The 26,447-nt window shown below is 44.7% G+C and overlaps 2 protein-coding genes across 5 annotated transcripts; both read right to left on the bottom strand.

The window, feature by feature from the left end:
* Nucleotides 1-322: 322 nt before the first annotated feature.
* LOC110536757 (uncharacterized) lies at nt 323-22,589 on the bottom strand. 3 transcript variants are annotated; one of them, XM_021622438.3, is made up of 16 exons: nt 21,960-22,589; nt 19,258-19,391; nt 16,686-16,833; nt 16,477-16,550; nt 15,721-15,839; nt 13,894-13,981; nt 12,837-12,985; nt 12,633-12,717; nt 11,847-11,968; nt 11,294-11,443; nt 4,254-11,016; nt 3,951-4,105; nt 3,542-3,675; nt 3,031-3,374; nt 2,804-2,888; nt 323-1,973 (listed from the first exon to the last, which is right to left on the bottom strand). In XM_021622438.3, the coding sequence occupies exons 1-16, from the start codon at nt 22,045-22,047 to the stop codon at nt 1,840-1,842; spliced, it is 8,772 nt and encodes a 2,923-aa protein (XP_021478113.2). In that variant the 5' UTR covers nt 22,048-22,589; the 3' UTR covers nt 323-1,839. The 3 variants fall into 3 exon arrangements, with proteins under 3 accessions (XP_021478113.2, XP_021478119.2, XP_021478109.2); XM_021622444.3 differs by having other exon boundaries at nt 323-1,963; nt 19,243-19,391; nt 21,960-22,229; XM_021622434.3 differs by having other exon boundaries at nt 19,243-19,391; nt 21,960-22,229.
* Nucleotides 22,590-22,725: 136 nt separating this feature from the next.
* On the bottom strand, nt 22,726-26,073 carry LOC110536773 (leukocyte receptor cluster member 1 homolog). 2 transcript variants are annotated; one of them, XM_036940549.2, is made up of 4 exons: nt 25,552-26,073; nt 25,116-25,313; nt 24,320-24,633; nt 22,726-23,501 (listed from the first exon to the last, which is right to left on the bottom strand). In XM_036940549.2, exons 1-4 carry the CDS (start codon nt 25,681-25,683, stop codon nt 23,282-23,284), a joined length of 864 nt encoding a protein of 287 aa, XP_036796444.1. In that variant the 5' UTR covers nt 25,684-26,073; the 3' UTR covers nt 22,726-23,281. The 2 variants fall into 2 exon arrangements, with proteins under 2 accessions (XP_036796444.1, XP_090047114.1); XM_090190988.1 differs by having other exon boundaries at nt 25,116-25,335; nt 25,552-26,048.
* Between the last annotated feature and the right edge of the window lie 374 nt (nt 26,074-26,447).

Genomic DNA, 26,447 nt, shown 5'->3' on the forward strand with positions numbered 1-26,447 from the left:
GGTCTTTGTCTCACTCATATTTCCAGTCTTAATGCATTCTATATTCAATGGCTAGACATTCCGCGATTTACTTTGGGTAGAGTATTTTGGAGATTAGTTATTCACCCATTATTGACCATCCTTTGGTCCAATTTCATAATAAGCATCAGGCCTTCATAACCAGAGATGGGGGATGGGAAATAAGATTAGCTATTGTTATGCAACATCCCTTGAGCCATCCATTGTTAGCTACATAATACAGTAGTTTGATCCTTCATTTCAGAAAAAAAAATTGAACACCAGTCCAGTCTCCTTTGACAGCAAAAGTAATACTCTGATTTAAGAATATAAGACAGTACAATTTATTTTCATCAAACAGTTCAATAAATGTTTCACAGTTTTTATGTTGTTTTCATTTCCCCTGGTTTTATACAGCATCCCATGAAACCCATTCTTTAAACAATACAGGTTTTAAACAGATGTTGAAACAGACTAAACAAAGGGACTAGTTGGAGCTTGACTGCATGATGGGTTGCTATTAGTAGAAAATGAATGTAAATCAACAAATACATGAACTTTGGAGATATTTACCGATGAGAAGCTTCCGTTTTATCATGCTAAGATACATCAATTGTCCTCAAACAAAGTAAAATTATGACAAGACAACAATACATTGAATCATATTAGAAAATAATTAAACATGTTATATATATATTAGAGCAGGATTTTCCGAACTCAGTCCTGCCACCCCCTTTTCCCTAGCACTACACAGCTGATTAAAATCATCAAAGCTTGATGTTGAGTTGGTTATTTGAATCAGCTGTGTAGTGCTGGGACAAAACCAAAACATGCACCCGTGGGGGCCCCAGGACCCAGTTTGGGAAACCCTACAAGTTGAGGACATAAGTTAAGCACAGGATGGCAGTTATAAAGACATGAAATTATACTCAATATTTTTGGGGGTTGGGGAAAATATCTTGCTTTATTTGTTATGAAGAATAATTAAATCGAGAAGCTATTACTTAGATGCATTTTGTCCCAAACAATTCTGAGAGATAAATTAATTGCACCAAAATAAATAAACAATATTTACAAAGCATGGAAATATTTTTTTAATAAATAATGAATAAATTAAATAAATAATAGCTACACATAGTCTTTTAGAATAAAAGTATAGAGAAACATAGCTTGTTTTCATCTTTTCGTGCAGTCTAAGAATACATCTAAATTAAACAGCTCTAAAATTATATTGTATACACTATCTTTATACAAATGTTGAATGAGTACTCTCAAATACAGGAGTTAAGATTGTTTTCTGGCCCCAACTGCTGCCTACAAGTACGACTGACTGCAATGAAAATCGTTTTTACAAAGTTAAGATTTCAATCCAAGCTTCCACATAGACAGATACATGACTAAAAGAAAGTGCATCCCCCAGTACATACTGGGTAAAGACAACCGAAAGAAGCAGGTAAAGAGAAGGTAAGCTGGTACACAATGACTCCCATTGCATAGCCGTCAATCCGTTTCAGATTTGACAAAGCTCCAGACTGTTCTTCGCCTAGGACAAACTGCCTTTGCCATCAACCACTTCCAGCCAGTGTCTATAAATCGACCCTAGGTTACAGTGGCAAAGGGAGGAGTTATTATATCAACAACCTTTCTGGTACAAGGACTGGTAGCTGGTTAAACCTGGAATGTGTCCAGCTTTTAGAACGGGGGTCTTTTCTTTCCGTTGCCTGATCGATAAAAAAATAGCTTCTGAGAATGGTTATGGTTGGAGGGGAATCCACTGGCCACTCTCAGAAGGTCCCTGTTCTGAGGGTTACAGAACAACTCAGAGGATTCCGGAACCCTGCCTCACACCAAGTGGGGGTCATCGGCTGGGCTGACAGTAAAACGCGAGGATGTCACTGGGTTGGCCCCCACGGGCGACCTCGGTTTGACTGACAAGTCCCCTTTTCTTTTGGAGTCTTTGCCTTTGCTGTTTGCTCCTGGTAGAAAGACAGGAGCATGGTGTAAGTAAGGGAATTAAGGAATTACTACACTACAACTATGCCATACACAAACACACTGTACTAGGGTTGGAGTAAATACTATTTGAATTCAGGGGATATATTCTAACATATTTCATGAAATCAAATTGACCCATGCGGCACAAGACATAAACAAAAGCATACAACTGTAAATGTTATTAAAAATATATATGTACGATAAAAGCATTACACAAATGGTATATCATTGGTTAATATACTCTATACGTGTGTACAAACATCCTCTTGTAGAACCGAAGCACAAAAAGGCCCACACTCCCAAGTTAAAAATAAACTGTCTCTCCTAGCAAAGCTTTGAACTGTTCAACTCTGCAGGCTGACAGAGATCATGAAAGTAGATAATTTTGGTGTTGATGCTTTTCTATATACAGTCTATTCAAAACACCCAGAGGGGATCAGCCAAAACTCTCATTATTCTGTGAAATGAAGCGATCAGTGGGAGAGACTGAGAGTGGACGGCTTCTGGAGACAGGGTGGAAAACACATCTTAGACGTGCATTGTTGAGCACCAGATTTATGTCCCCACTCCATTCCCCACAGCGTGTGGGGGATAATTACAAGAGATACATTTTGGGGGTGCATATTTAGAAAAGGGGTTGGTGTGAGGGCTTCTCAATTTCAGTGAGTGGGGATCAGATGGGAGCTGTCCAATGGGTGTTTGTTATTGTAGTAATTTCATCAAAAGCTTTTTATTAGCTCACAGAAGGGAATGATGTACAGGACCGTTATATGGTTTCTAATAGCAACATGCATGCATACGTAGTACGTACCATGTAAATCAAATTTAGTGCTTTTGTTAGGAGCTGGAGCTGGAGTGGTGCAGGTGGAACTACTCAGCTCACTGGTTGGAGTTTCCTGTTCCAGAAACAGAGAGGAAGAGTCAGGGACTGAAAAGGAGCAGAGACAGTACATGTACATCCAATTTGGTGAAAGTGTTAAAAGCCCAAGAGTAACATGGGACTCAATATATGAGGGGGGGAAAAAACTAAACAAACACCTGATCAAAGAGATAGACAGTGACATCATCAAAAAAGGACACGTTTCTCCCTCTGTCTTTCTCTTTGTCTATCGGTTCCCTTGGCGACTTCAGCAGACTCCTGAGCCCCACCCTTTTGCCAACGTCTGTTTCAGTGACAACAATCACCCTCCTGGAGCCTTCGTCTTCCTGTTCTTCTTCCTCATCCTCATCGGGGTCACTTCCTGGGGACGCACCCCTCCGTCTCCCACTCCTGTCTCTGTGTAGCCCGCCCTCCCTGAACCCTCCCTTGGGACTGGAGGAGAGAGGGAGAGCAAGAGGGAGAGGAGGGAGGGAGAGGGACAGGGACAGGCGAGCCAGTTTGGCTGTGAAAGAAAAGAGAGGAATAGATAAAGTTAACACCATTAAAGATGGTGTCAGAAAGCACCAATCTATCCATTAGAACATGTCATTTACACACCTGCAGAGTGGGTGAATGTCAACAATGCATCCTATTCATACACATTTTCACACAAAAAAGGTCTGGAGGTACCTTTCATTGCTTGGTTTGCCACAGGCTGAGGGGGTGTAACTTCTGGCTGCTGGATCACAGTCAGTGGTTCACTGTCAGTCGCATCAGACTCACTCTGGGGTTCAGAATTGGGTTCGGTGTCCGGCTCCTCTTCGCTAAGAACAGAAAAAAAGATATATTCTTTTATTATCTGTCTGCCTGCCATCATTCAACGCAACAGTTTGATAAATCTCAAAATACATAGAGGGCAGTGGAGGTTACTGAGGGGAGGACAACCCATGATAATGGATGAAACGGAGCCAATGGATTGGCATCAAACCAGGTGTTTGATGTATTTGATGACATTCCACTGATTCTGTTCCATCCATTACCACGAGCCCCTCCTCCCCAATTAAAGTGCCACCAACCTCCTGTGATAGAGAGAGCATACCTTCCTACATCCTTCACACTGACTGCGTCTCCGCCCCCATCAAAGGACTGGTCCCCCCATGGGCGGAGAATGACGCTGTCGCTCACTGTCGCCCCCCGGAGGACGTTCGTTTTAACGTTCTCACAGAGCGAGAACTGCAGTCTCTCCTCACACACCTGAAGAAAGGGAAACAGAAGAAGATAATAGGGGTATAAATGTTTAAACATATTCAGGAAAATGGATATTGTAAATTGTGTAGGCTTATACTTTCATACATCTACAAAGTTGTGCAATTTGGGGTTAAAATGCAAGGCTAATGCTCACCTGCATCATTAGGCCATTTTTAGTGGGCATCTTTGAAAGCGACCTCTGGTCCTTGGAGTCAGGAGAAGGACATGGTGAAAGGGCTGATGGGAACTGTAGTTCATGCCTCTCCTCCTGAGGTGAAAGTTTAGCCCCAGTTGGGATGTCCTGGACCGCCGATGGAACCAACCTGGCCAGCCAGTCAGCGCTCTCAGAGATTCCGTCAACGTCCTCTTTCAGTTCCACTCTCCTCTTCCCCTCAGGCATGGAGGTCCCACAGGTCGCTTCATCTTTATCGCTCTCTCCAGAACCCTTAGTTTTCTGCTCAGGGGTCTTCTTCATAGACTCCAACAGCTCCAGATTCCCCAGGAAGAGGTCACCCAGGGTGTCCTCCTCATCCCCAGATATGCAACACAGCTGCTCCAGTTTCTCAAAATCTTCCAGAGGCTCCTCGTCCAAATCCTTCCACTCAGAGATCAACAGCTCTGGGATGGTGTTGAGGGGACTCTGGAGGAATGACGGGAGTGTGGTGGTTGTGTTTTTCTGGGACAGGTTATTTCTGTCATCCTCGGATATGTTTGATGTAAGGCGGCTCTGGTTCTGGCTTTCACCTGAGAATAATGGAAGTGTTGGATGTACAGGTGAAAGGTCGAGGTTTGCAGAGATCCCTCTGCTGTGGGTTGTGGCGGGTGGTAAGGGGGGCGGCTCTGGGATATCAGTGTGAGGAGTGGGGGGCATTGTTGGGTCTCTTTCAGCACTGGTAATGAAATCTGAGCCTAAATAATCAAGGTTTATAAGACCGCGATCGTCGTCTATTTCTATGACAGAAGGTGGGGGACTAGGAAAAGAATCATCTAAACTCTGCAACCTGTCTTCTTGCATATCAAGATCTATGCTAGGAGGAGGGCTGGGAAAGTCTACAGAACTGAACTGAAAGTTGTCTCCTTGTGAACCAGACAGATCTGTACAAGAGGCTATATCCTCCAAGTCATTATCATTGGGATAAGACACCAGGTCGCATAGAAGAGATATGTCTCTCAAATCCTCACTTGTGTTTACAATGTCTACTCCTCCTTCTCTATCCTCCCCCACAAGCTGGCGAGTAGAGTCAGCTTCTTCAATGCGTATGCTTGGCTCAATATGTTTTAATCCTGACAAATCTACCTGTGGTACTCCAGTAAGGCAGATAGATACACCCAAATATATACTCTTTACTGTGGGAGCAAGATGGTTGTCTAATTCAAAGTCCTGTTCTTTTTCTATGTGATTTTCGGCCATTGCCCCTTCTTCCATTTGGATTTCACTGAGATGATTCAACCTGTTGAAGTTCTGATTTCCCTCATCTTGAGCAATGTTTCCATCCAAGTCGTTTAGAAGAGATGCAGTTTGACTTTCACTGTCTCCACCCATCTCAGTGAGTGACCTGAACTGCTCCCTCCCTCTTGCATTGGTCTCATGCTCTGGGATTTCTCGGTTTTCCACCTCAACCACTAGCTGATCACCTTCAACATTTTGCTCATCATCATCATCAAACCTATCTGGATTTTCTATATTTTCCTCTTGCTGTACATCCAGTGCCTGGGATAGCTGACTGTCAATGCTACTGGAGAGAACCTGTTTCTGGGACAACTCTCTCTTTATTTCCAGGTAGGCTACCTGTCCCTGCCTCTCGTCATTAGAAGTATCTTCACTATCTTGGAGGACGGCTGGATGAGGCTCACTCCCCGCCAGTTCATCGTTCTCCTCAGCCTCCCAGAATTCCCGGCCTACCACCAGCTGCTCCCTCTCCTCCCAGGTCTTTCCGAACGCTGAGAAGAATTCCAATCCGAGTTCAGCTTCCTGGCTTCTGTTCTCCGACGAGGCCCACTGGTCGTTCTCTGATGGCCACAGGTGCAGGTCTCCCTGCTGGAAACGGTGACAGTCGAATTCGCCCCTCACCACTCCTTCCCCTCTCCCCTCCCCCTCCTCCAGAGTGTTCCACAGCTCTTTAGCCTTCATCTCCAGATCCTTAGATGACTCCCTGTCCACAGTCTCAGCAGATCCATCCCTGCTCAAAGACCCACTCTGGCTCCCCATCACTGGTCCTCTCTGAGGAGATTTCTCCTTCATGGCGTTACACAGCTCTCCAGCGGCAAGCTGTTTCTCTGTCTCTGATTTGGCCTTGGCCCTCTCGTCTTCGCTTTCTTCTGAGTAACACAAGTTTCTCAGGCCAAGCTCATTGGCGTCGGTGTGTTGAATCTCCAGATCTTGCCCGTCTTCTCTTTCAGACACCTCAGTGACCTCCTCGGCCCAGAAAGAAGAGGCCAGTTTGCTCTCTTCGTCATTGGTGCTCTCTCCGTCGTTGGGATCCAGTACTACTGGAATATCGTCACTGAGTTTGACCTCGCTGGTTTGAATACCGTAGAACCTAGATAGCCTTGATTCTCTGTTATCATGGTCGCCATGTAACGCCGTCACTGGTTCCGTAGTGTCTTTCATGGAATTATCATTTTCTCTATCTTCAATACCTGGAAGTTCTTCATTCTCAAGTTTGTTATCCTTTGTCTGAATGGCAGATATTAATTTCAAACCATCTGTCTTAGTGGTACTATTAGAAGGCAATGTCAAGACTTTGTCTGTGGAGTCATGGAATCTAAAATCATCCGACTCCACATGAGAAATCACACCTTCTGTGTAATAATTACAAATTTGAGTTCCATCATTGTAAGAGAACCCTTTGAGAGGTGCATCATCTAAGTTAGAGAACAGCTTAGCTATAAACTCATTGTTCTCCTTGGTCTGTGAGTTATCAGACAGGAGTACCGGATGGACTAGTCCCTTTTCATCTGACTCTCCACTCTCATTGTGGAACATTCCAGAGTCTTCTCTCTGTTCTGATTCTAACCCTGTTTTATGTTCTACTTCTTTCAGACTGAGATCGTTCTCCTGAATACTTGACACGTCTTTATATCCATCATCACTGTTTTGAGAGATATCCTGCACATGAGCATTCTGTTCAAGAACTGTCTCCTTTTCCCTCTCAATGTCAATTCCCTTATTTGAAATCCTCTTCAAGAGACTCTTTCCCCCGGTTTCTCCCTCATCCTCTAATTCTGTCTTCTCTTCTATTCCTGTCAGCGTCCCCCTCTCTCCACCTCGTCCACTGCCGGGTCTGGTCACGCTCAGTCCATCACTGCCCTTCCTGCCAAGCCCCTCCCCTTCCCAGTCACTGTCAGAGAAGTAGGCAGAGTCTCTGTGGGGGGTTTCTGTCCCCAGCACCCTCCAACCACCTGGTCCTTCACCTCCAACACACGGGTCACCTGGGGTCAGACAGTCGGCTGAACTGGGGGTCAAAGATGAAAGGAATGAGTCTGAGGGGGTCATTGTGGAGAGAGAGAGGTCAGAGGATGGGTCCCAGTCTGGGGTGGTGGGAACAGCTGCAGGGCTCTTTTGACTTGGGTCTGACCTTCCTTCTTGGTTGATCTGTGAATTCTGTTTGTTGATTTGTAAAAAGCTTTCAACATTTGGGTTATGTGACTGAGCATTAGAACAATTTGATTTGATTTGATTTGAATGTGATGTGTCGTTCTTCATTTGACTGTCCCAACCTTTTGAACTCTCTGACCCTTCTTCCTTGTGATCTTTAGATTCAATTTGACATGCTCTATCTGTTTCAGATGTCTCTGTTGTTAAGTCATGTAAAATGTCATCAACAACTTCCTGCTTCTGACATCCTTGCCCTGTGTCTCTGACCTCAGCATCACCTTTCATTCTTTCACAATTCCTTTCCCCAACATTATTCTGACCCCTGCTCTCTTTCTCATCTACATAAATAGGTGACTCATCATCACAGGGTTTCTTTTCAGAGTCTTCCACTCCTCCAGTAACACTGTCTTGAGATAAAGACTGAACTTGAGCTTGTCTTGAGAGCTCGACCCTTTCTCTGACTCTCTGTGTTTCTCTTACAGGTAAGGCTGGACCTTCTGAAACGTCCTCCTCTGTTTTTGTACTGGGGAATGTTTGGTAAAGGAGGAGGCCATTTTTTGGCATTATCTCTGAGAACACAAAGTCACCAGGCCAGGGCTGAGAGTCTGGGTGAGAGTTGGTGTCAGCGGTGGGATCTGTGAGTGAGCTGGGTGAGTCCTTGAGGCAGGTCATGTCTGTGGGACATCCCTCTTCCTGTTTGACAGACTGTTTATTTGATCCTATTTGCAGTACTGGAATCTCAGGCCGTATAGTGACCTTCATCTCACTCTTTTTTGCCCGTTTAGTCACTTGGGCGTAAATGGCCTCCGGTGCTACATCGTCTTTGCCTCTGTTTGATGTACGTATGGAACTCTCTGATTGGAAACGGATGGTCTGAGAGGAGTCAGGATCTATGCATATTGACTCGTATTCTGGTGACATTGGAGTGGGTGACTGAGACAAGTCCTCGCAATGCTTATTGGAGGCGGTTGCATTTTGTCTGGATATGATCTCCGTCAAAAAGGTCTCTGCTGATTGGATCTCCTTCAGGAACTCCTCTCTGGTCATCTGTCCCTTCTCGGTCTCCTTCTCCGTTTCTTGTGACTCCTGCCTCCCCACTGTGATTTCGGAGAGGAGGGATCGGGATCTCCTCATGCCCCTGGAGTATGCCTCCTCGGCCTCAGCGTAGGACGGGAGGCCGGGGGCGCAGGTGTAGGTGTAGGGACGCGATCGGGAGCCAGGAGGGTGGAGGAACTTCACCGGATCTCTCTCCATGCCTGCATCCATCCTTCCTGTGTTTGAGATCTCAGTGAGGAATAAATCTCTCTGGATGGAGCCTTTCCTCACCCTCTCCACCTCTGTCCCCATCTGTGTGTTTCTGTCTGGCCCCAATGTCTGTTCTGTAGAGCCCAGCTCTGTGGCCAGCGACCGGGACCGACGCATCCCCCCTCTCAAGGGCTGAAGGAAGTTCCCTGACCTCTCCCCATCCCTTTTCTTCTCCCGCTCTGTCTCTCCCTCCCATGAGGTCCTCCCCTCCTTGGACTTGGCATCATTTGACTCTGACACACTAGAGATCTCAGTCAGAAACAGGTGCATGGGGGATTTCTTGGCGTCAGTTACGCTATCCGCCTGCAGTTCCGCGTCCTCCCTCCAGATGGCAGGCAGGATGGTGGCGAGGCGCGACTGGGTCCTCTTCATACCCCTGGAGAAGAGCTCGGCTGTGGCCGGATCCGCATCCTCTGACAAACTAGAAGTCGGGACGGTTGTCCCTCCCCCACTGGGTTTCTCAGGGGACATAAAGGGGGAGTCATCCTCATCTGAATAGGTGGGACTGGAGGACGAGTGCCTCTCAATTCTGGGGCCACCGGACTCGGAGTGGGAGATGTTGCGGTAAACAGGGCGAAATACGTTCTGGCGTCGTACGGGAGAGTCAAAGTCTTTTGAGCGGAAATTGGATGTTCCCTTTGTGTTGTGCAAGGATGCTGTGCGCCGTACACCACCTTGTCGGTCTGAGTCGTCACAGGATAGTGGCTCTCTTTGAGAGTACATCTGGGGCTTACTGTATCTGGAGTAGCTACCTACACCATAGCTGTGATACAGGCCCCTTTGGGGCTTGTAGTGGGGTGGGAGAGGGGGAGGACATGTTTGGGGAGTGGGGTAGATGGGGTGGCTGGACTGGGGTAGGGAGGGGGACAGTGACGGGGAGGGGGGCATGGTCTGACGAGGACGGTGGAACCCTAAGTGATCATATGATGATGGCAGGCAGCTGCCCGTCAGAGGGTCCATCGTTTCTATCTTACCACTCATGGAATAGTGACCCAGCCCAAGTCCTACTCGGTGGTAGCCCAACGGAGGTGCAGGGAGGGGGCGCGAGTGGAGGTGGTTGCCCGAGGAGGTTGACATAGAACATGGTTTGGGAGGCAGGACAGGGGCCTGAGAACCAGTGGATGACCTACTGTCTCCTTCACCCCCCTCCTCCTCCTCATCATCTCCTAAATCCACCACAGAGAAGTCAGTCACCCTACTGGAGGTGTCTTTGAACTCTGCCACCCCAGTGTTGTGGACCCTTATCTGGACCTCGCTGGATCGGATGGTCTGGATGGATTTCCCTCCTCGCCCAGTGTACTCCTCATCAGAACTGTACGGCGTGCGTTCTTTGCCCAGCATTCCGCTGCGTATCTCCACTAGCTCCAGATCTCCAGGACACAATGAGTCAGAACGGAAAGAATGCGCTTTCCCTTTAAGAGATGGGGACTTATCCTGAGGGGTGTGCTCCTCCAATCGAATGAAGTACTCGCTGGCGAGGGAGGGGCTACGTGCACTTATCACAGGGACAACAGTGGGTGTGTCCAGGGATTGTCTGTGGGAGGGGTTGACCGTCGGGATTGGCTGGGGAGGAGGAAGTGGTTGGTAGCCCCGCTTCGCATGGGCTTTCTCCCAGAAGTACTCAAAATTTAATCCTTTACTGGTCTCCGTTACTGTCAGGATGTCATCGAGTTCTGTGGAGGATGGGGTGATGCAGTTCCCCACGGCTTCCAGTAGAGGGTAGGAGTTCCCCCTGTCATCCCTCCCATACTCCCTCTCTCTCTGTCGTTCACTTGCTGCAGCCTGGAAGGCCGGAGGACGGAGAGAATCCCACCGTCTTTCAAATGACTCATCGCTCTCTCCTCTTCTTCCTCTCCCTTCCTCATACTCCTCGTCCTCATCCTCCTCGTCCTCTCCCACACTCCTTCGGGACATCCCTCGCTCAGCAGCCAGAAGGGAGGAGAGGAGGAGGAATACCTCAGCGATGGAGGGGCGTTGGGAAGGAGGGAGCCAGCAGGACTGCATGATCTCATACCTGGAAGAGGAAAGACAGGAAAGACAAACACAAAGATAAGGGGGATTGGAAAGGACGCAGACAATTACATTGATGGAAGCTACAATCTATCTGCAGTATTAAAGCTGATCTACCTCCACAACAAAAGAGAGGTTTGAGGGGATTGCATATATTAGCTTTGACCTTAATGATCTATTGACAAAGTAGGCCTTTAAAGTAACACATCTGTAATCGACTACTTTCTTCATCAAATGCAGATATCATTAGAGAACCAAAAGTCAGGAAATGGCCCACTAACCAGTAGTCAGCGTGGGAGAGTTTGAGCCGTGGCTGGGCCAGGGTGATCTGTCTCTCTCTGATGACAAAGGTCAACACTTCCTCATCACTCAGGTGCCTGTGAGGCTGAGAACCAAACTCAAACAGCTCCCAGATCACCACCCCCAGAGACCTGGTAGAAAAGGAAGAGAGAGGGGAGAGAAATGGGAGAGAGTGGGAGAGAAGTGGGAGAGAGAGGAGAGAAATGGGAGAAAGAGAGGAGAGGGAAGTTGGAGAGAGAGGGGAGAGAGGGGAGAGTGGGGGGAGAAGTGGGAGAGAGAGGGGAGAGAAGTGAGAGAGAGAGGAGAGGGAAGTCGGAGAGAGAGGGGAGCGAGAGGAGAGAGAAGTGGAGAGAGAGGGGAGAGAAGTGGGATAAAGAGGGGAAAGAGAGGGGAGAGATATAAAATAGGAGTAGAGAGAGAGAGTTGGAGGATAGAGAAATAATTAAATTAGATAAGAAATACAGAATACAGCTTATTGAAATATTCAGTTGTTTATTTGTCCATTTTAGAGGCAGGTTGTGTTATGGTACGTACCACAGATTGCTGGTCTTGGTCTGGTCAGTGACGATCAGAGATCCTCTGTACTCCTCCAGAAGCTCTGGCGCTATCCACCTCAGGGGAATCCACAGCTTGTCTGATGTTAGGTAATAGTCATCCTACACAGATAAACACACACAGAGGGATGCATGGACTTGAAGATAAGCCATTAGGGACATTCAATACGTTAGGGATAATCAACAAGGGGCTATGTGTTTTCTGGAAGATAATCAACCACCTGGAAGGTGTGTTCCATGACACGCTAAAGGAGCAGAACTGACCTTCCACGGAGTTGCATTATTTTGCAGAGAACGCATAGAGCCCCATGGTTATAATTTAAAACATTTATAGCTAGAAATGTGTTCATTTGCAGGTAGAAAATGTGTTCAACATCCACTGAAGTACCTAGCAAGTTTACTATATAGAGACCGTAGTTGCCATGGTAACCAAACAAACAGACCTGGTAGTTTAGCTAACCAAATTTGAGTCCTAGCTTGCTATTATGAAAATCGAATCCAACAATGCCAATAATGTTTTCAACTTTTGCTTTCAAATGCAGCTCAAGCATAGAACATGTAATAACTATACCCATGGAATTCTATCGTGCAGATATACTGTGGATTATAGGGAAAGAATGCCCTCTCCAGAATGCCCTACAAGCCTATCAGAAACAATTATTCAACAATTCCATGGTATAAAGTGGTATAACTTGTCTCCAGGTTGTGGTGGTTCAAGCAAAGTACATGGGTAAGCGCACACGCCCCCACACACACTCAAACATACCTTGTAGTGGTTGTGAGACAGCCCATAGTCTCCGATTCTGACAGTGAGGTCAGAGGTAAGGAGACAGTTCCTCAAAGCCAGATCACTGGAGAGAAAACAATCATACTTCCTTTACTGTCAATCACTCAATTACCAACCAATCAATCACTGGAGCTATTGGAACCCCACTGGAGCCAGAGAGAGCCAGGATATGACCTCACAGACCTGTGGATGTAGTTATTCTCGTGGAGGTGCAGCAGGCCAGAGGTGATTTCAAACGCCATCCTCTGCAGGGTCAGCATTTCCCGGGTCAGAAGGTCAGGGGTCATCCCATCTGACTTCCTCTGGGCTCTCAGGTACCTCTTCAGGTCACCCTGGTAACACATCACAAATATAATTAATTTATTACAACATCAATGAGTGTTACCAATATCATTAATTTATTACACCATCAATGGGCATGACCAATATCATGTACAGTATGTGATACTGAAAACAATCAGAAGAACAATTAACATAGTTTATAACTTTGACCAGACATATTGAGCTATATATCAAGTACATTTGTACATTTATGCTGGAGAAATACCCTCTCCTAAGTGTTTTCCCGAACCCGAAGGTCCTCAAAGGCAGAAGGGGAATTGGTAATGAGTTAATATCACTAGAGAGAGAGAGAGGTTGTACTGGTGGTGGGACAGGAGAATAAGATACTTCAAATGACAAAACAATGTATGTTTCAATGTACAGAGGATTTATAGCTTATGTTATTCTGGTAAAGGGCTGCGGTAGTGTTTCTCTCCCGTCCCTGGTCGTTCATTGATCTGTTTGAGTCATTGATTGGCCAGAGAGTCCAATCACTTGGGATTTCAGGTCTCAATCGGTCTTTGATTAAAGAGCAAGAATGAAAGCAAACAAACAGAGGCAGCAGGTGTTGAGTGTTGGAGCTGGAAACAACTGGCATAACATCACGTCACCAAGTATTTACAAGGTTATTCGATGGGGGGAAGGAAACTAACCAAACATATGTTTCCATGTACGGAAGCTATAGTCTGGTGTTTGTCACTTAATTGATCCATTTGAATAATTTATTGTCCAATCAGCTGGTTGCTCAGGTATCAATCAGTCTCTGATAGAAACACAATGATGAGAGAAAACAATCCTAGAGGAATGGAGTAAATGTATCCTTTCCCAAACAAAATGGCCTCTCTTTGGATCTCCTCTACAATGTGCCCTCCTCTTCTTCTCCATCCCATAATAGTAGTTAAAACAACATGGCCCTCACCAACTGACAGAACTCCATGACCAGCAGGAAGGGAATGCTCTCGCTGCATTGGCCCAAACACTGAAGGATGTTGGGATGTTGGAGACTCCTGAAGGCAAGAAAATAGAGAGGGAGAGAGAGAGGGGGGAAAGAGAGGGGGAGAGAGAGAGGGGAGAGAGAGAAAGATGATGAAACGAGAGAGGCAATGCAGCAGAGTATATGCAGTTAAAGTGAGCGAGGGAAGAGGAGAGAGGGGGATAACATCTGGACACATTTGTTTGTGTAGGTTTACTTAGGTGGGTTTGTTAGTGAGAAAGTGGAGAGGACGAAAGAAAACAGACAGAGCTAGAGAGAGGGGAAGAGGATGATAGAAAACAGACAGTGCTAGAGAGAGGGGGAGAGGATGATAGAAAACATACAGAACTAGAGAGCGGGAGAGAGGATGATAGAAAACAGACAGAACTAGAGAGAGGGGGAGAGGATGATAGAAAACAGACAGTGCTAGAGAGAGGGGGAGAGGATGATAGAAAACATACAGAACTAGAGAGCGGGAGAGAGGATGATAGAAAACAGACAGAACTAGAGAGAGGGGAGAGGATGATAGAAAACAGACAGAACTAGAGAGAGGGGGAGAGGATGATAGAAAACAGACAGAACTAGAGAGAGGGGGAGAGGACGATAGAAAACAGACAGAACTAGAGAGAGGGGAGAGGATGATAGAAAACAGACAGAACTAGAGAGAGTGGGAGAGGATGATAGAAAACAGACAGAACTAGAGAGAGGGAGAGAGGGAGAGAGGATGATAGAAAACAGACAGAACTAGAGAGAGGGGAGAGGATGATAGAAAACAGACAGAACTAGAGAGAGGGGGAGCGAGAGAGATGACAGAGAAACATGTGTTTCTATATGTGACAGAGAAAGAGGCAACTGTAAGTGTGTATGAGAGAGAGCGAGAGATAGAGAGATGGCGGGCCAAGTGTCATTTTAATCTAAGTTGAGCATAATAAATAGGTCAGACCAGTAGTCATCTGTCACTCCATGTTACAGTTCTAACACTGCACCACTTGCATGCTGCATGCAGTCTCTAACTACCAGCATCTCAATATGACACACGACAATTAAACACATCTACTGATGTGAATTGGTCCATGTAGATCTTTTTCAAACAGCACCAAATAAACCAGAGTGAAATAAAGGTTGGGAGTTAACTGTGAAGTTAATCCCAATAACTGTGATTTATATACACTGAATGAACAAAACATTAGGAACACCTGCTCGTAACATGACAGACAGACCAGGTGAATCCAGTTGAAAGCTATGATCCTTTATTGATGTCACTTATTAAATCCACTTCAATCAGTGTAGATGAAGGGGGAGAGACAAGTTAAAGAAGGATTTTTAAACCTTCAGACAATCGAGACATGGATTGTGTATGTGTGCCATTCAGAGGGTGAGTGGGCAAGACACAAGATTTAAGTGCCTTTGAAAGGGGAATGGTAGTAGGTGTCAGGCACACTGGTTTGAGTGTGTCAAGAACTGCAAAGCTGCTGGGTTTTTCACACTCAACAATTTCCCGTGTTTATCAAGAATGGTCCCCCACCCAAAGGAAAATCCAGCCAACTTGATACAACTGTGGGAAGCATTGGAGTCAACATGGGCCAGCATCCCTGTGGAACGCTTTTGACACCTTGTAGAGTCCATACCCTGACTTGAGGCTGTTCTGAGGGAAAAAGAGGGTGCAACTCAATATTTGGTAGGTGTTCCTAATGTTTTGTACACTCAGGAAACCACAAAAACAAATAACTTAAATAAAAGTGTCTGATGACACAAAATGTCAGTTTCTCTGACCTGTATGGCTCAGACTCAGCCAAGAACTTCCTCTGCTCCAGAGGGCTGGCACTGACCCGCAACTCCTTCACCACGGCCTGGGAGGAGCTGCAGTCACACAGCACCTCCGCTAGGATCACCTGAGGGAGGGAGAGAGAGAGGGAAGGAGGGAGAGAGAGAGAGAGAGGGGGGGGGGGGGGGGAGAAGAGGAGAGTGAGAGAGGGAGAAGGAGGTAAGGAGAAGAGAGATGTGGGACAGACAGGAGAGAGAAGGAGAGAGAGAGGGAAAATTAGGTAAGGAGAAAGAGAGATATGGGACAGACAGGAGAGAGATAGAGAGGAGGGAGAGAGGAGAGAGAGAGAGGGAAAAGGAGGTAAGGAGAAAGAGAGATGTGGGACAGACAGGAGAGAGATAGAGAGGAGGGAGAGAGAAGAGAGGAAAGGAGAGGGATAGAGGTAGGGGAGAGAGGTGGAAGGAGAAAGAGATGTGGGACAGAGGGGGAGAGGGGGAAAGAGAGGAGAAGGAAGGAGAGAGAGAGGGAGAGAGGAGAGGGAAAGAGAGAGAGAGAGATCAGAAATATAGTGGTGTAGGAAGAAGACATAACTCATGAGAGCTGGTAGGAAGCCAATGTTAGATTTACTGAGAAGCTGTTAAAAGGATGTGTCTTTTAGAGGAAACATGGGGCTGAGAGACATTTGGAAGAACTGCCAGATCCAGCTACCACCATTACATGATGACATCACAACTGAGGGTGGAGGTATGAGTTGGTGATCTCACCTTTCCAAACCAGCCATTTCCTATTTCCTGAAGGTAGTTGAGAGTGTGCCTACGGAAGTTCTTCGACTTAGAGTCTTTAGAGACAGAATAGAGGAGATGAAAAGAGAAAGACACATGATTTGTGGTTTTCTGATATCCATCAAGTTTGCTAATATTCATGTGCTATATACTGCCATCAGCTCCAGCTACAGAGAGTCTGCCTTAGTTACCTGAGCCATCCTGCAGGGCGAGACAGTTAGCCCTGTCCCTGAGTGGGAGGGTGTAGACCTCCGGGAGGGAGGGGCAAGAGGACAGACTGTCCTCCTGGGCGGGGCTAGAACCCCCAGAACACTCCTCCCCCTCTGCATTGTCAAACTCCTGATTTGACAGGAAAGAACAGAGATTTAGATTTAGAGATTTAGAGATATTGTAAGTTTGAAAAGCAGTGATCACCAAGCCTGGTCCCGGGAGATACAGGGCTTGTATGTTTTTGTTCCAGCCCAGCACCAACACACCTGATTCAGTTTATTAAACTCTTGTTTATTACCGTAGTTGATTAGTTGAATCCAGTTTATTAGTTCTGGCCTGTCCTGGAACAAAACCCTACACACCCGAAGCTCTCCAGGATGAGGGTTGGTGACCGCTTTTCTAGTGGGTGGGTCAATACCCTAAAGTGGTTTACGTTTCTAAAGAAATTGGGCAAGTGTAAACAAATAACTGGTGGGCAGACACCATATTACTTTCCCCTTGTTGCCTGTGTTTTCACATTAGTTAAGATGAAGGAGGGGAGCCACTTTAGATAATTGAGATGCACCCAGTGTGCTGGCTGAAATGTCACAAAGAAAGACCGATCTGGATTTAATATGAGGAAATCTATTAAATGTAAACAGACCCTAAGCTTTCTGGCTCATGCAACATCTGTAATACTTCTGGTAAAATGTGGTGCTGCACATGCAGCCAAAGAAACAATGAACCATCCCAAAGATCACAGATTCAAAGACAATAGATTCATAGAGGGTTTGAATTATGTGGATGCCCACCGCCCCTGTGGTGCTGGGCCCTTCCATGACAAATCAGGACATTCCCATATGCTTTAACATTGTTACAGCCCTCAATGTTTGGAGTTTCCCTAAGGGCCAATGTGTAATATGATGCCTATATCTATTGATCTACAGTCGTGGCCAAAAGTTTTGAGAATGACACAAATATTAATTTCCACAAAGTTTGCTGCTTCAGTGTCTTTAGATATTTTTATCAGATGTTACTATGGAATACTGAAGTATAATTACAGGCATTTCATAAGTGTCAAAGGCTTTTATTGACAATTACATGAAGTTGATGCAAAGAGTCAATATTTGCAGTGTTGACCCTTCTTTTTCAAGACCTCTGCAATCCGCCCTGGCATGCTGTCAATTAACTTCTGGGCCACATCCTGACTGATGGCAGCCCATTCTTGCATAATCAATGCTTGGGAGTTTGTCAGAATTTGTGGGTTTTTGTTTGTCCACCCACCTCTTGAGGATTGACCACAAGTTCTCAATGGGATTAAGGTCTGGGGAGTTTCCTGGCCATGGACCCAAAATATCGATGTTTTGTTCCCCGAGCCACTTAGTTATCACTTTTGCCTAATGGCAAGGTGCATCATGCTGGAAAAGGCATTGTTCGTCACCAAATTGTTCCTGGATGGTTGGGAGAAGTTGCTCTCGGAGGATGTGTTGGTACCATTATTTATTCATGGCTGTGTTCTTAGGCAAAATTGTGAGTGAGCCCACTCCCTTGGCTGAGAAGCAACCCCACACATGAATGGTCTCAGGATGCTTTACTGTTGGCATGACACAGGACTGATGGTAGCGCTCACCTTGTCTTCTCCGGACAAGCTTTTTTCCGGATGCCCCAAACAATCGGAAAGGAGATTCATCAGAGATAATGACTTTACCCCAGTCCTCAGCAGTCCAATCCCTGTACCTTTTGCAGAATATCAGTCTGTCCCTGATGTTTTGTCTGGAGAGAAGTGGCTTCTTTGCTGCCCTTCTTGACACCAGGCCATCCTCCAAAAGTCTTTGCCTCACTGTGCATGCAGATGCACTCACACCTGCCTGCTGCCATTCCTGAGCAAGCTCTGTACTGGTGGTGCCCCGATCCCGCAGCTGAATAAACTTTAGGAGACGTCCTGGCGCTTGCTGGACTTTCTTGGGCGCCCTGAAGCCTTCTTCACAACAATTGAACTGCTCTCCTTGAAGTTCTTGATGATCCAATAAATGGTTGATTTAGGTGCAATCTTACTGGCAGCAATATCCTTGCCTGTGAAGCCCTTTTTGTACAAAGCAATGATGACGGCACGTGTTTCCTTGGAGGTAACCATGGTTGACAGAGGAAGAACAATGATTCCAAGCAACACCCTCCTTTTGAAGCTTCCAGTCTGTTATTGGAACTCAATCAGCATGACAGAGTGATCTCCAGCCTTGTCCTCGTCAACACTCACACCTGTGTTAAAGAGAGAATCACTGACATGATGTCAGCTGGTCCTTTTGTGGCAGGGCTGAAATGTAGTGGAAATGTTTTTGGGGGATTCAGTTCATTTGCATGGCAAAGGGGGACTTTGCAATTAATCTGATCACTCTTCATAACATTCTGGAGTATATGCAAATTGCCATCATTCAAACTGAGGCAGCAGACTTTGTGAAAATGAATATTTGTGTCATTCTCAAAACTTTTGGCCTCGAGTGTACACAACATGCATGCAGACAGCGCAACACAATAGACAAGACGTGTGAATAAGTCTCTTACATGATGGAGACTTACATTGAATCCCACTCCTCCCTTCTTACAGCACAGACAGGTGAAGAGCAGCAAAACAAAGGAGACGAGCCCCGAGCAAGAGATGAGAATGACGACGTAGGGCGGAGAAGAGAGAGACGCAGCCCTGGATTGAGAGACTGAGATATGGCGGGAGAGAAAAGGAGGAGAGGAAAAGGTTAATACGGTTAATCGGCCAGGTAGTACTTCCTGAAGGAAACACACAGTTGTTAGGTTGAAGTGTTGGTGAGTGGATGAGTGAGTGGGGGAAAGAGAGGCTTCAGAGAATTGGGTTGAAAAGTGTCAAAGTCATTGTTACATATTGAGATTGAGGAGGAAAACCGTTGGAATTGTTTCAATAGAGGTACGTTTGAGACAAAGCGGAGGATCCCCAATGATCAACTGTCATTGGAGTTTTGGGAGAAGCAGGAAAAGGAAATCAACTTTGGAGGAAAGTCAGGAAACCATCTTCGGAATCAATAAAAGAGAGGAGAGATCAGAATTAAAGTTAAAATCAGGGAAGTCTACCATTCCAGTTAGGAAAGAGGGGGAGGAGGGAGGGGGGTACCAAAAAAACAACATTCCTTCCAGGAAACACAGTTGAAAAGCAGGGAGGGGTGGCGTTGTCATTTTGGGGAAATTGCTACCGGGGGAGGGTTGGAAAATTGGAAAATAATCACTCAAATCAGGGAGGTTGGCTACCTAGGTGAGAAGGAGGAGTTTGGGGCGTTTTTTTTATATATTTGTACCTCAACTTGGCCGTTTGTGAGGAGCGAACCATCTGTGAAAAAGAGAAGGGGGAGGGCAGGGTGGTTAAAAACCCTTCACAACAGTAGGCTACTACTTGTTTGTTGTATCTTTAAATATTAAACCCTCAAATCAAAACCAGCATCGCCACAATCAAAAATGCATATTTCTAAATGAACTTGTTGTCAATATTATTTGTTTTTCCCCATATACAATTTTACAAAAACACTTCTCCAACTCCAGAAGGTGAACCTCTGAACACATACTAAGGTGAACACATACTTGTCAATACACTTGCAGGTCAAGTGCCAATTCAGTACAGTACTTATGAATATCAACCACAGTGTGAGCATTTTCAGTGTCATTGGAACCAGAAAACGCAAGTACTAGAGCTACTCTGTTCTCCCCTGCTCATCCTATTCCATCATGCCCTGTATTCATCACTACTTCTAGATATTGACTCACTATTACGACACAGTAATGGATAATGCAAAACCAACTGTACGTTTCCCCATCCATTTCATGAGCTCATTGATTACTGAAAGCATGGCGTGAAGATGCATCAACAGTCCAATAATGGTCCAAACAAAAGGCTTTAATTGATGTTTACCCTATTGGTAGATCAATGTGTAAGCTTAACTGTGATGAACCATTTTGGCACATCCTCTCCTCTGCCTCTCCCTCTAGACACAAATCTTACAGAGACGTCCAATAACACACTGAAAGGGAATCCAATCACAAATAGGCTTTTCTGATCAATGGAATATTTTCATGAGATCATTCATGAGTGGAAAATGCAAGTTACCTGTAAAAATATATTTATGAAGCACTTTGAGCACTGCTTTAAAATATATAAATAACATCATCGAACATCGAACATTGTAATTAGCATTAAGGATGTCTTGAGCTCATATGTTGTATGATTCCATCCTCCAATAGCTGTTTGATGAGAAAAACACTCAAACCTCTACGAAGGCCTAAAAACATAACGGTCCATGTTATTCTAACACATTCAAGAGTGACTGTAAATTCTAAGTAAGAAAAGCTACTAAAAATCACGAGTATGAATTTGAGAAAGATGAATTTATTGGCTCATCATAAATGTGTAATAATTTCGTTGACTTATGTACTGGACTGCAGCCTATGCAAGCCTATGGCCTGGCAGTAGAATTACATTGGAAACTGTTAAAATAGGAAAAACATGTTGGCCTATGTGAAATTCAAACTCTTTTTCACATAAGTCTATTTTAGAATATAATAATATTTTATGTAGCCTATCCATCGGCAGTATAGATGCACAATTCCTGGGCAATTCTATTATTCTATCCCTAGACAGCTGTCCAGACATACACTGCATATAAATAGGTACACATAGCAGGGGCCTATTCCACCAGCTCCAGTTTACGGCTCTTATCAAAACAATACACCAGAACACCATGACTGCAAACGACAATACACAAACAAAACACTGCGATGCCTAATAAAAGGAGGACAAAATAAAACGGATTTTGTGGATTTTAAATGGAAATTCAAAGATTTTTATAATTAAACCCAAGTGGGACAATATAGATTTGATATACACATGAATAATACAGTGGCGATTAATTTAATATTCATTGGGCGAATTTCCGTTTTGACATGCCATCGAGGCTATTGATAAATATCACCGAAATAGGGTCGCAGATCCTACCGAATTCTCCTGGCTACTTGATGATAATAATGTGGCCATTGTCTTTCTGATTTCCTCCCCAGTGTTATAAAGGCATATTGCCTACCATAGCCTAATCATATCAGTTTAGAAAGATACAATATATCGTATTATTGTTGAGGCTGTGTCAGTGTGTTTTGGCCGTAATATTTCCGAGTACCTATTCATAACCCTCTCATCTATCCCCTCTCCCACCTCCCCTCTCTTCTTTCTCCCAGCGTCAATATCATTCCAGCTCACCGACACCACTCACCTTCTCTCTGCGGGGCTCCAAGGGCTCTCTCTGGGTTGAAGTACGACAACATCCCCGCCAGCACTATCACCCAGCAGTGTCGTCGCATCGTCGCGGGATCCACCACAGCACAATCATTCGAGCGACGCTTTCGGTCTTCTCCTTCTCTCCGCTACCGTATACTGATCTGGCGCTGTCTTCCCCCGCTAATAAAGAACGTCTCCTTGTTGTTGTGTTCCCCTCTTCCCCTCCTCCGTTTGATCCCCCTCTCCTAGTCCGCTACTAAACACCGTGTAAGAGACGCTCTTTTGTGCATCCCGTCCTGCCAACCCAACCCATCAAATCCAGAACCGTTACATCAGTGGTCTCTCCACAAAACGGCGACGAAAACAACAAATAACCCCAATGAGGTCAAACCATCCGCTATTTTCCCCCGTTTCGGCTCTTTCCCCTCCGACACCAGTATGAGGGCGACTGTAGTATTTATCTCCCGTTAAACATCGGCTACGTCAGACAAAAGTGAGCTTGCATTATCATGGTTCGCCCGTGGTTTCATGCGAGTGCGTCTGTCTCGCTTCTACACTCTGCTGTCTCGGGCCCGTTTTATTTCGCGGTGCTGTGCGTCTGTATGCACCTGCTAGACAAATGAATGTATTATACTGCCGCAACTCTGTTTTGTAGCACAATCTATTGGAATTGCTATATTCAAATGTTTTAGGTTAATCATGTGGGTGGTGCATGGATATGGGGTATGTATAAAATAAGCTAAATAACGGAGAAAACATGATTTTGTTATTTGGCAGGCCTAACAGTTTTATTGAATTAATTGAAATGGAAAATGTGCAATAATAGTTGAGCCAACCACCCTAAACTCTGTCTACATCAGATAGTGAAATAGAACAGATGCATGTACACACACACACCTCCTAAATTGGCACATGCTATTATCAGAAACAAAAAAGACTTGACAGACTTGAATTGACACAATGTTGCCATCAATAGTAAAACATCCAACACACTCCAACTTGAACAGTGGTCTTGTGTTGTGGAGCAAAATGATCTCTGTATTGTCTCACACTTGAGCAGGGTGCCAGACAGACTCCAACTCAGCTGTCCCAAATCTCTTGATTGGTTTCCTTTCTTTTTCTACCTCATTAGAAATAGCATTGTTCATTCAATGACAACAAACATTAATAAGTCTGCTTAGGATACAACTGAATAACCTTCCAGGCTCTCTAGTCCTTGTCGAAGTCTTCGGCGTCTTTCACATACTAATAAATGTATCTTGAATGCCTCAATGTTCTCTGTCCGTTGCCCAAACAATGATCGCATGATGTATGACTTCAAAAGATGCCATCTCTCCAGGCATTGCGGTCTTTCCTCTGCCTCTTGCGGGCCAGCTCTGGGAAATAAGCACTGTTGTACGGCATTTCCCTCTCCTCTGTCTCCCTTGGTCGCTCCTTCTCTTTCCCTGTTCCATTCTTCTGGTCCAGCAGAGCCTGGGCTCTCCTCTTCTCCTCCGCCTCTCTCTGCAGTCGCTCCGCTCGCAACCTTTCAATAGAGCTAGAAAAGAGAGAAGAGGTGGTTACCATCAACCATACATGTTTATCCAGAGGCTCAGTACACTTGGTTGTGCTCTAGTACACTTGGCTCTGTGTACTTGGTCTCTTGGATATGCATCCAAGTGGAGTTGAAACAATAACAAAGAGCCACCCTGCCCTATTCGGTAAAAAGCTGAAGAAATGTAACCACTCAAATTATAGACAGAGCTATGGATGCAAGGACTGACCATACACAAAATTATAGACAGAGCTGTGGATGCAAGGACTGACCATACACAAAATTATAGACAGAAATGTAACCACTCAAATTATAGACAGAGCTATGGATGCAAGGACTGACCATACACAAAATTATAGACAGAGCTATGGATGCAAGGACTGACCATACACAAAATTATAGACAGAGCTGTGGATGCAAAGACTGACCATACACAAAATTATAGACAGAGCTATGGATGCAAGGACTGACCATACACAAAATTATAGACAGAGCTATGGATGAAAGGACTGACCATACAAACAATTATAGTTATAACAAAGTTGGGGCAATATAGTATTTGTTTACATATACTTGGTTTGCAAACAGAGTTCTGATGCAGTATGACAGTTAAACGAAGCTAATGAGGCATTTATAACTTATATTCTTCAAGAATGATTTGGTACACATCATTAATTTAGAATTCTAAAAATGTATGTAGCAACTGCTGATTGCCCCTTTAGGTCAAAGCTAATTGGTCTTATGATTGATCAAAGAAACACAAAACACCCCCAGACATACAGACAAGACACCTAGTCTTGATAAAGATTCAAACTTCTCACCTTTCTCCACCACTGCTTCTCCTCTCCCCTCTATCCCTCTTCTCCTTCTTCTTCTTCTTATGTTCTTTTCTATCCTTCACCGCCAGTGCTTTCTTCATCTCTTTCAAGGGGTCCAGCATGTCTTTCAGTCGTCTGTCTCTCTTCTCCTTCTCCTCTTGACTGAGTGGCAGTCTCTTTCCTTTGTTGTCTTTCTCTTTCTCCTTTTCTTTGTCTTTCTCTTCTTCCTGGCCTGTTTTCATGTACCATGGAGTTACCTCTGTCCCGGGTTGGGGGCCTAGGGACACTAGCAGACCAATAGCACGCTCCTCGCGCTCCTAAAAAAACAGAATCACCATAGCATTAGAATAAGTAGAATATTATCATTCAAAGTAATGATCTGTGACGGGAGGAATCAGGACCAGCTATTACTATTTGGAAAGTTCAATACATTTATTCACAGATCATTCTCTGATCCTTCCATTGATGTGATAAGCATCAGTCCATTAAATCTGTTCAAAAATCTTCCATATTAGCACCGAACACTCCATGATATTTAAATTCCAATATGCATTCTCAATTGCCAACATGGTACCCGTTTACATTCAAAATCTTAAACTGAATTGGCCAATCTCTGTTTAGAAATGTCTCTGGACTAAATAAACCAGGCACTGTCATTGGCTGGCTAGATCCACTGGAGAAAAGCTTTGAAGTGTGTTACCTAGAGCGTGATGAAAAAAACAGTAGCCATGTGCACAAAGAAACTTGATTTCTACACAGGTGAAGGGGGAAAAGCATAACAGAATGACAGGAAGGTCACCTTTTCATCTTTCTGGTCTTTGAGGTACTCTGCATTTCCTTTCTTCTCAGATGACTCCTCCAGAGGAAATAGATTGAGGTGTTCCACCACTCCTCCACTCCCCTCCCCTCCTCTCTCACCTCCCTCTCCTTCATCCTTCCATGCTCCAGACTGTTGAAGTGCAGCTCGTGACTTCTGTCTCAGGTGCTCTGTTCGCGCCTACAGCAAAGAGGTTACTTACCTACATAACATTCAATTGCAATAATGAAGCATATATACACATTATATGCACTTGTATGACTTGATACTATTATAACAATGCCTCTTACATCGCTTCTCTTAAAAAAATCGCACCTGTCATACATCGTTTCACACAAAGTTTGGTTGTCACTTCAGACCATGCTAAATCAATTATGAGGAATGTATCAATTTGGGGAGGCAACGTTGCTATGGTTACCTCCTGCTCTGCTCGCTCCACACGGCGTTGGACCTCTCGCTCCTCTTCTGCGGCTTGTGCCTCGTCCCGGCGCACGCGCGCGACGTTGTCCTTGTTGCGAACATGCCAGCTCTTTTTTGGTAGAATATTCATTTGTCTTCTGAAGTTGAGTGTTTGTTTTGACCAGGGCTTGTACAGTTAAACAAAAATGTGTCAAAAACGTAACATACCCTGACTTCTGTTGTTTGCAATTCAGTCAGTCTCTACTGTAACTCCAGTTCGCTAGCTAGCTAACGTTAGCTAGCCTTAACCTATTTCCTGTAAAAACAACAACATTTTAACAGCTATTTCAATCGCAGAGATGTAATTCTGACACTGGGTTTTGTACAGCTGTTACCGACTGAATAAAATATTTGCATAAAACCAAAGAAAATATATTTAACACATCTGAAAGGTAAACAAGCAACAAAAGAGCTATTCAACCACAACCGGAAACATACACCCGAAAATAGTATTACGTCATAACGTCTACGTGACTAGATCGATTTTGTAGAAGTTCTCTCACGGGTCAGCAGGGGGCGCACGTTGCACATGACAGAAATAATAATACTAGCATTTTGTTCCTTATAATTGTGTATTTATTTCAGAGATCTACATACACAAGATACTGATATATATATATATATATGAGAGAGAGAACTTGTTAAACTGAAGAACATTAAACATATATGTAAACAATATTTAAATCAATTTAGAAAAATAAACACATTTAATGTTATAAAGGTGGGGTAGAGGTATCCTCTTTTGGAATCCGAGAGTGAAAGACTTACACTCTTGTATCGAACATGTAGGTTCAGCATTCCCGAGCAGTCCCATTACAAGTCCGAATGTTGAATAATCTTTATTTCAACTTGCTT

The sequence above is a fragment of the Oncorhynchus mykiss genome, chromosome 2, assembly GCF_057628025.1.
Source record: "Oncorhynchus mykiss isolate SJ-2025 chromosome 2, ASM5762802v1, whole genome shotgun sequence".
In the NCBI taxonomy this organism is placed as follows: domain Eukaryota; kingdom Metazoa; phylum Chordata; class Actinopteri; order Salmoniformes; family Salmonidae; genus Oncorhynchus; species Oncorhynchus mykiss.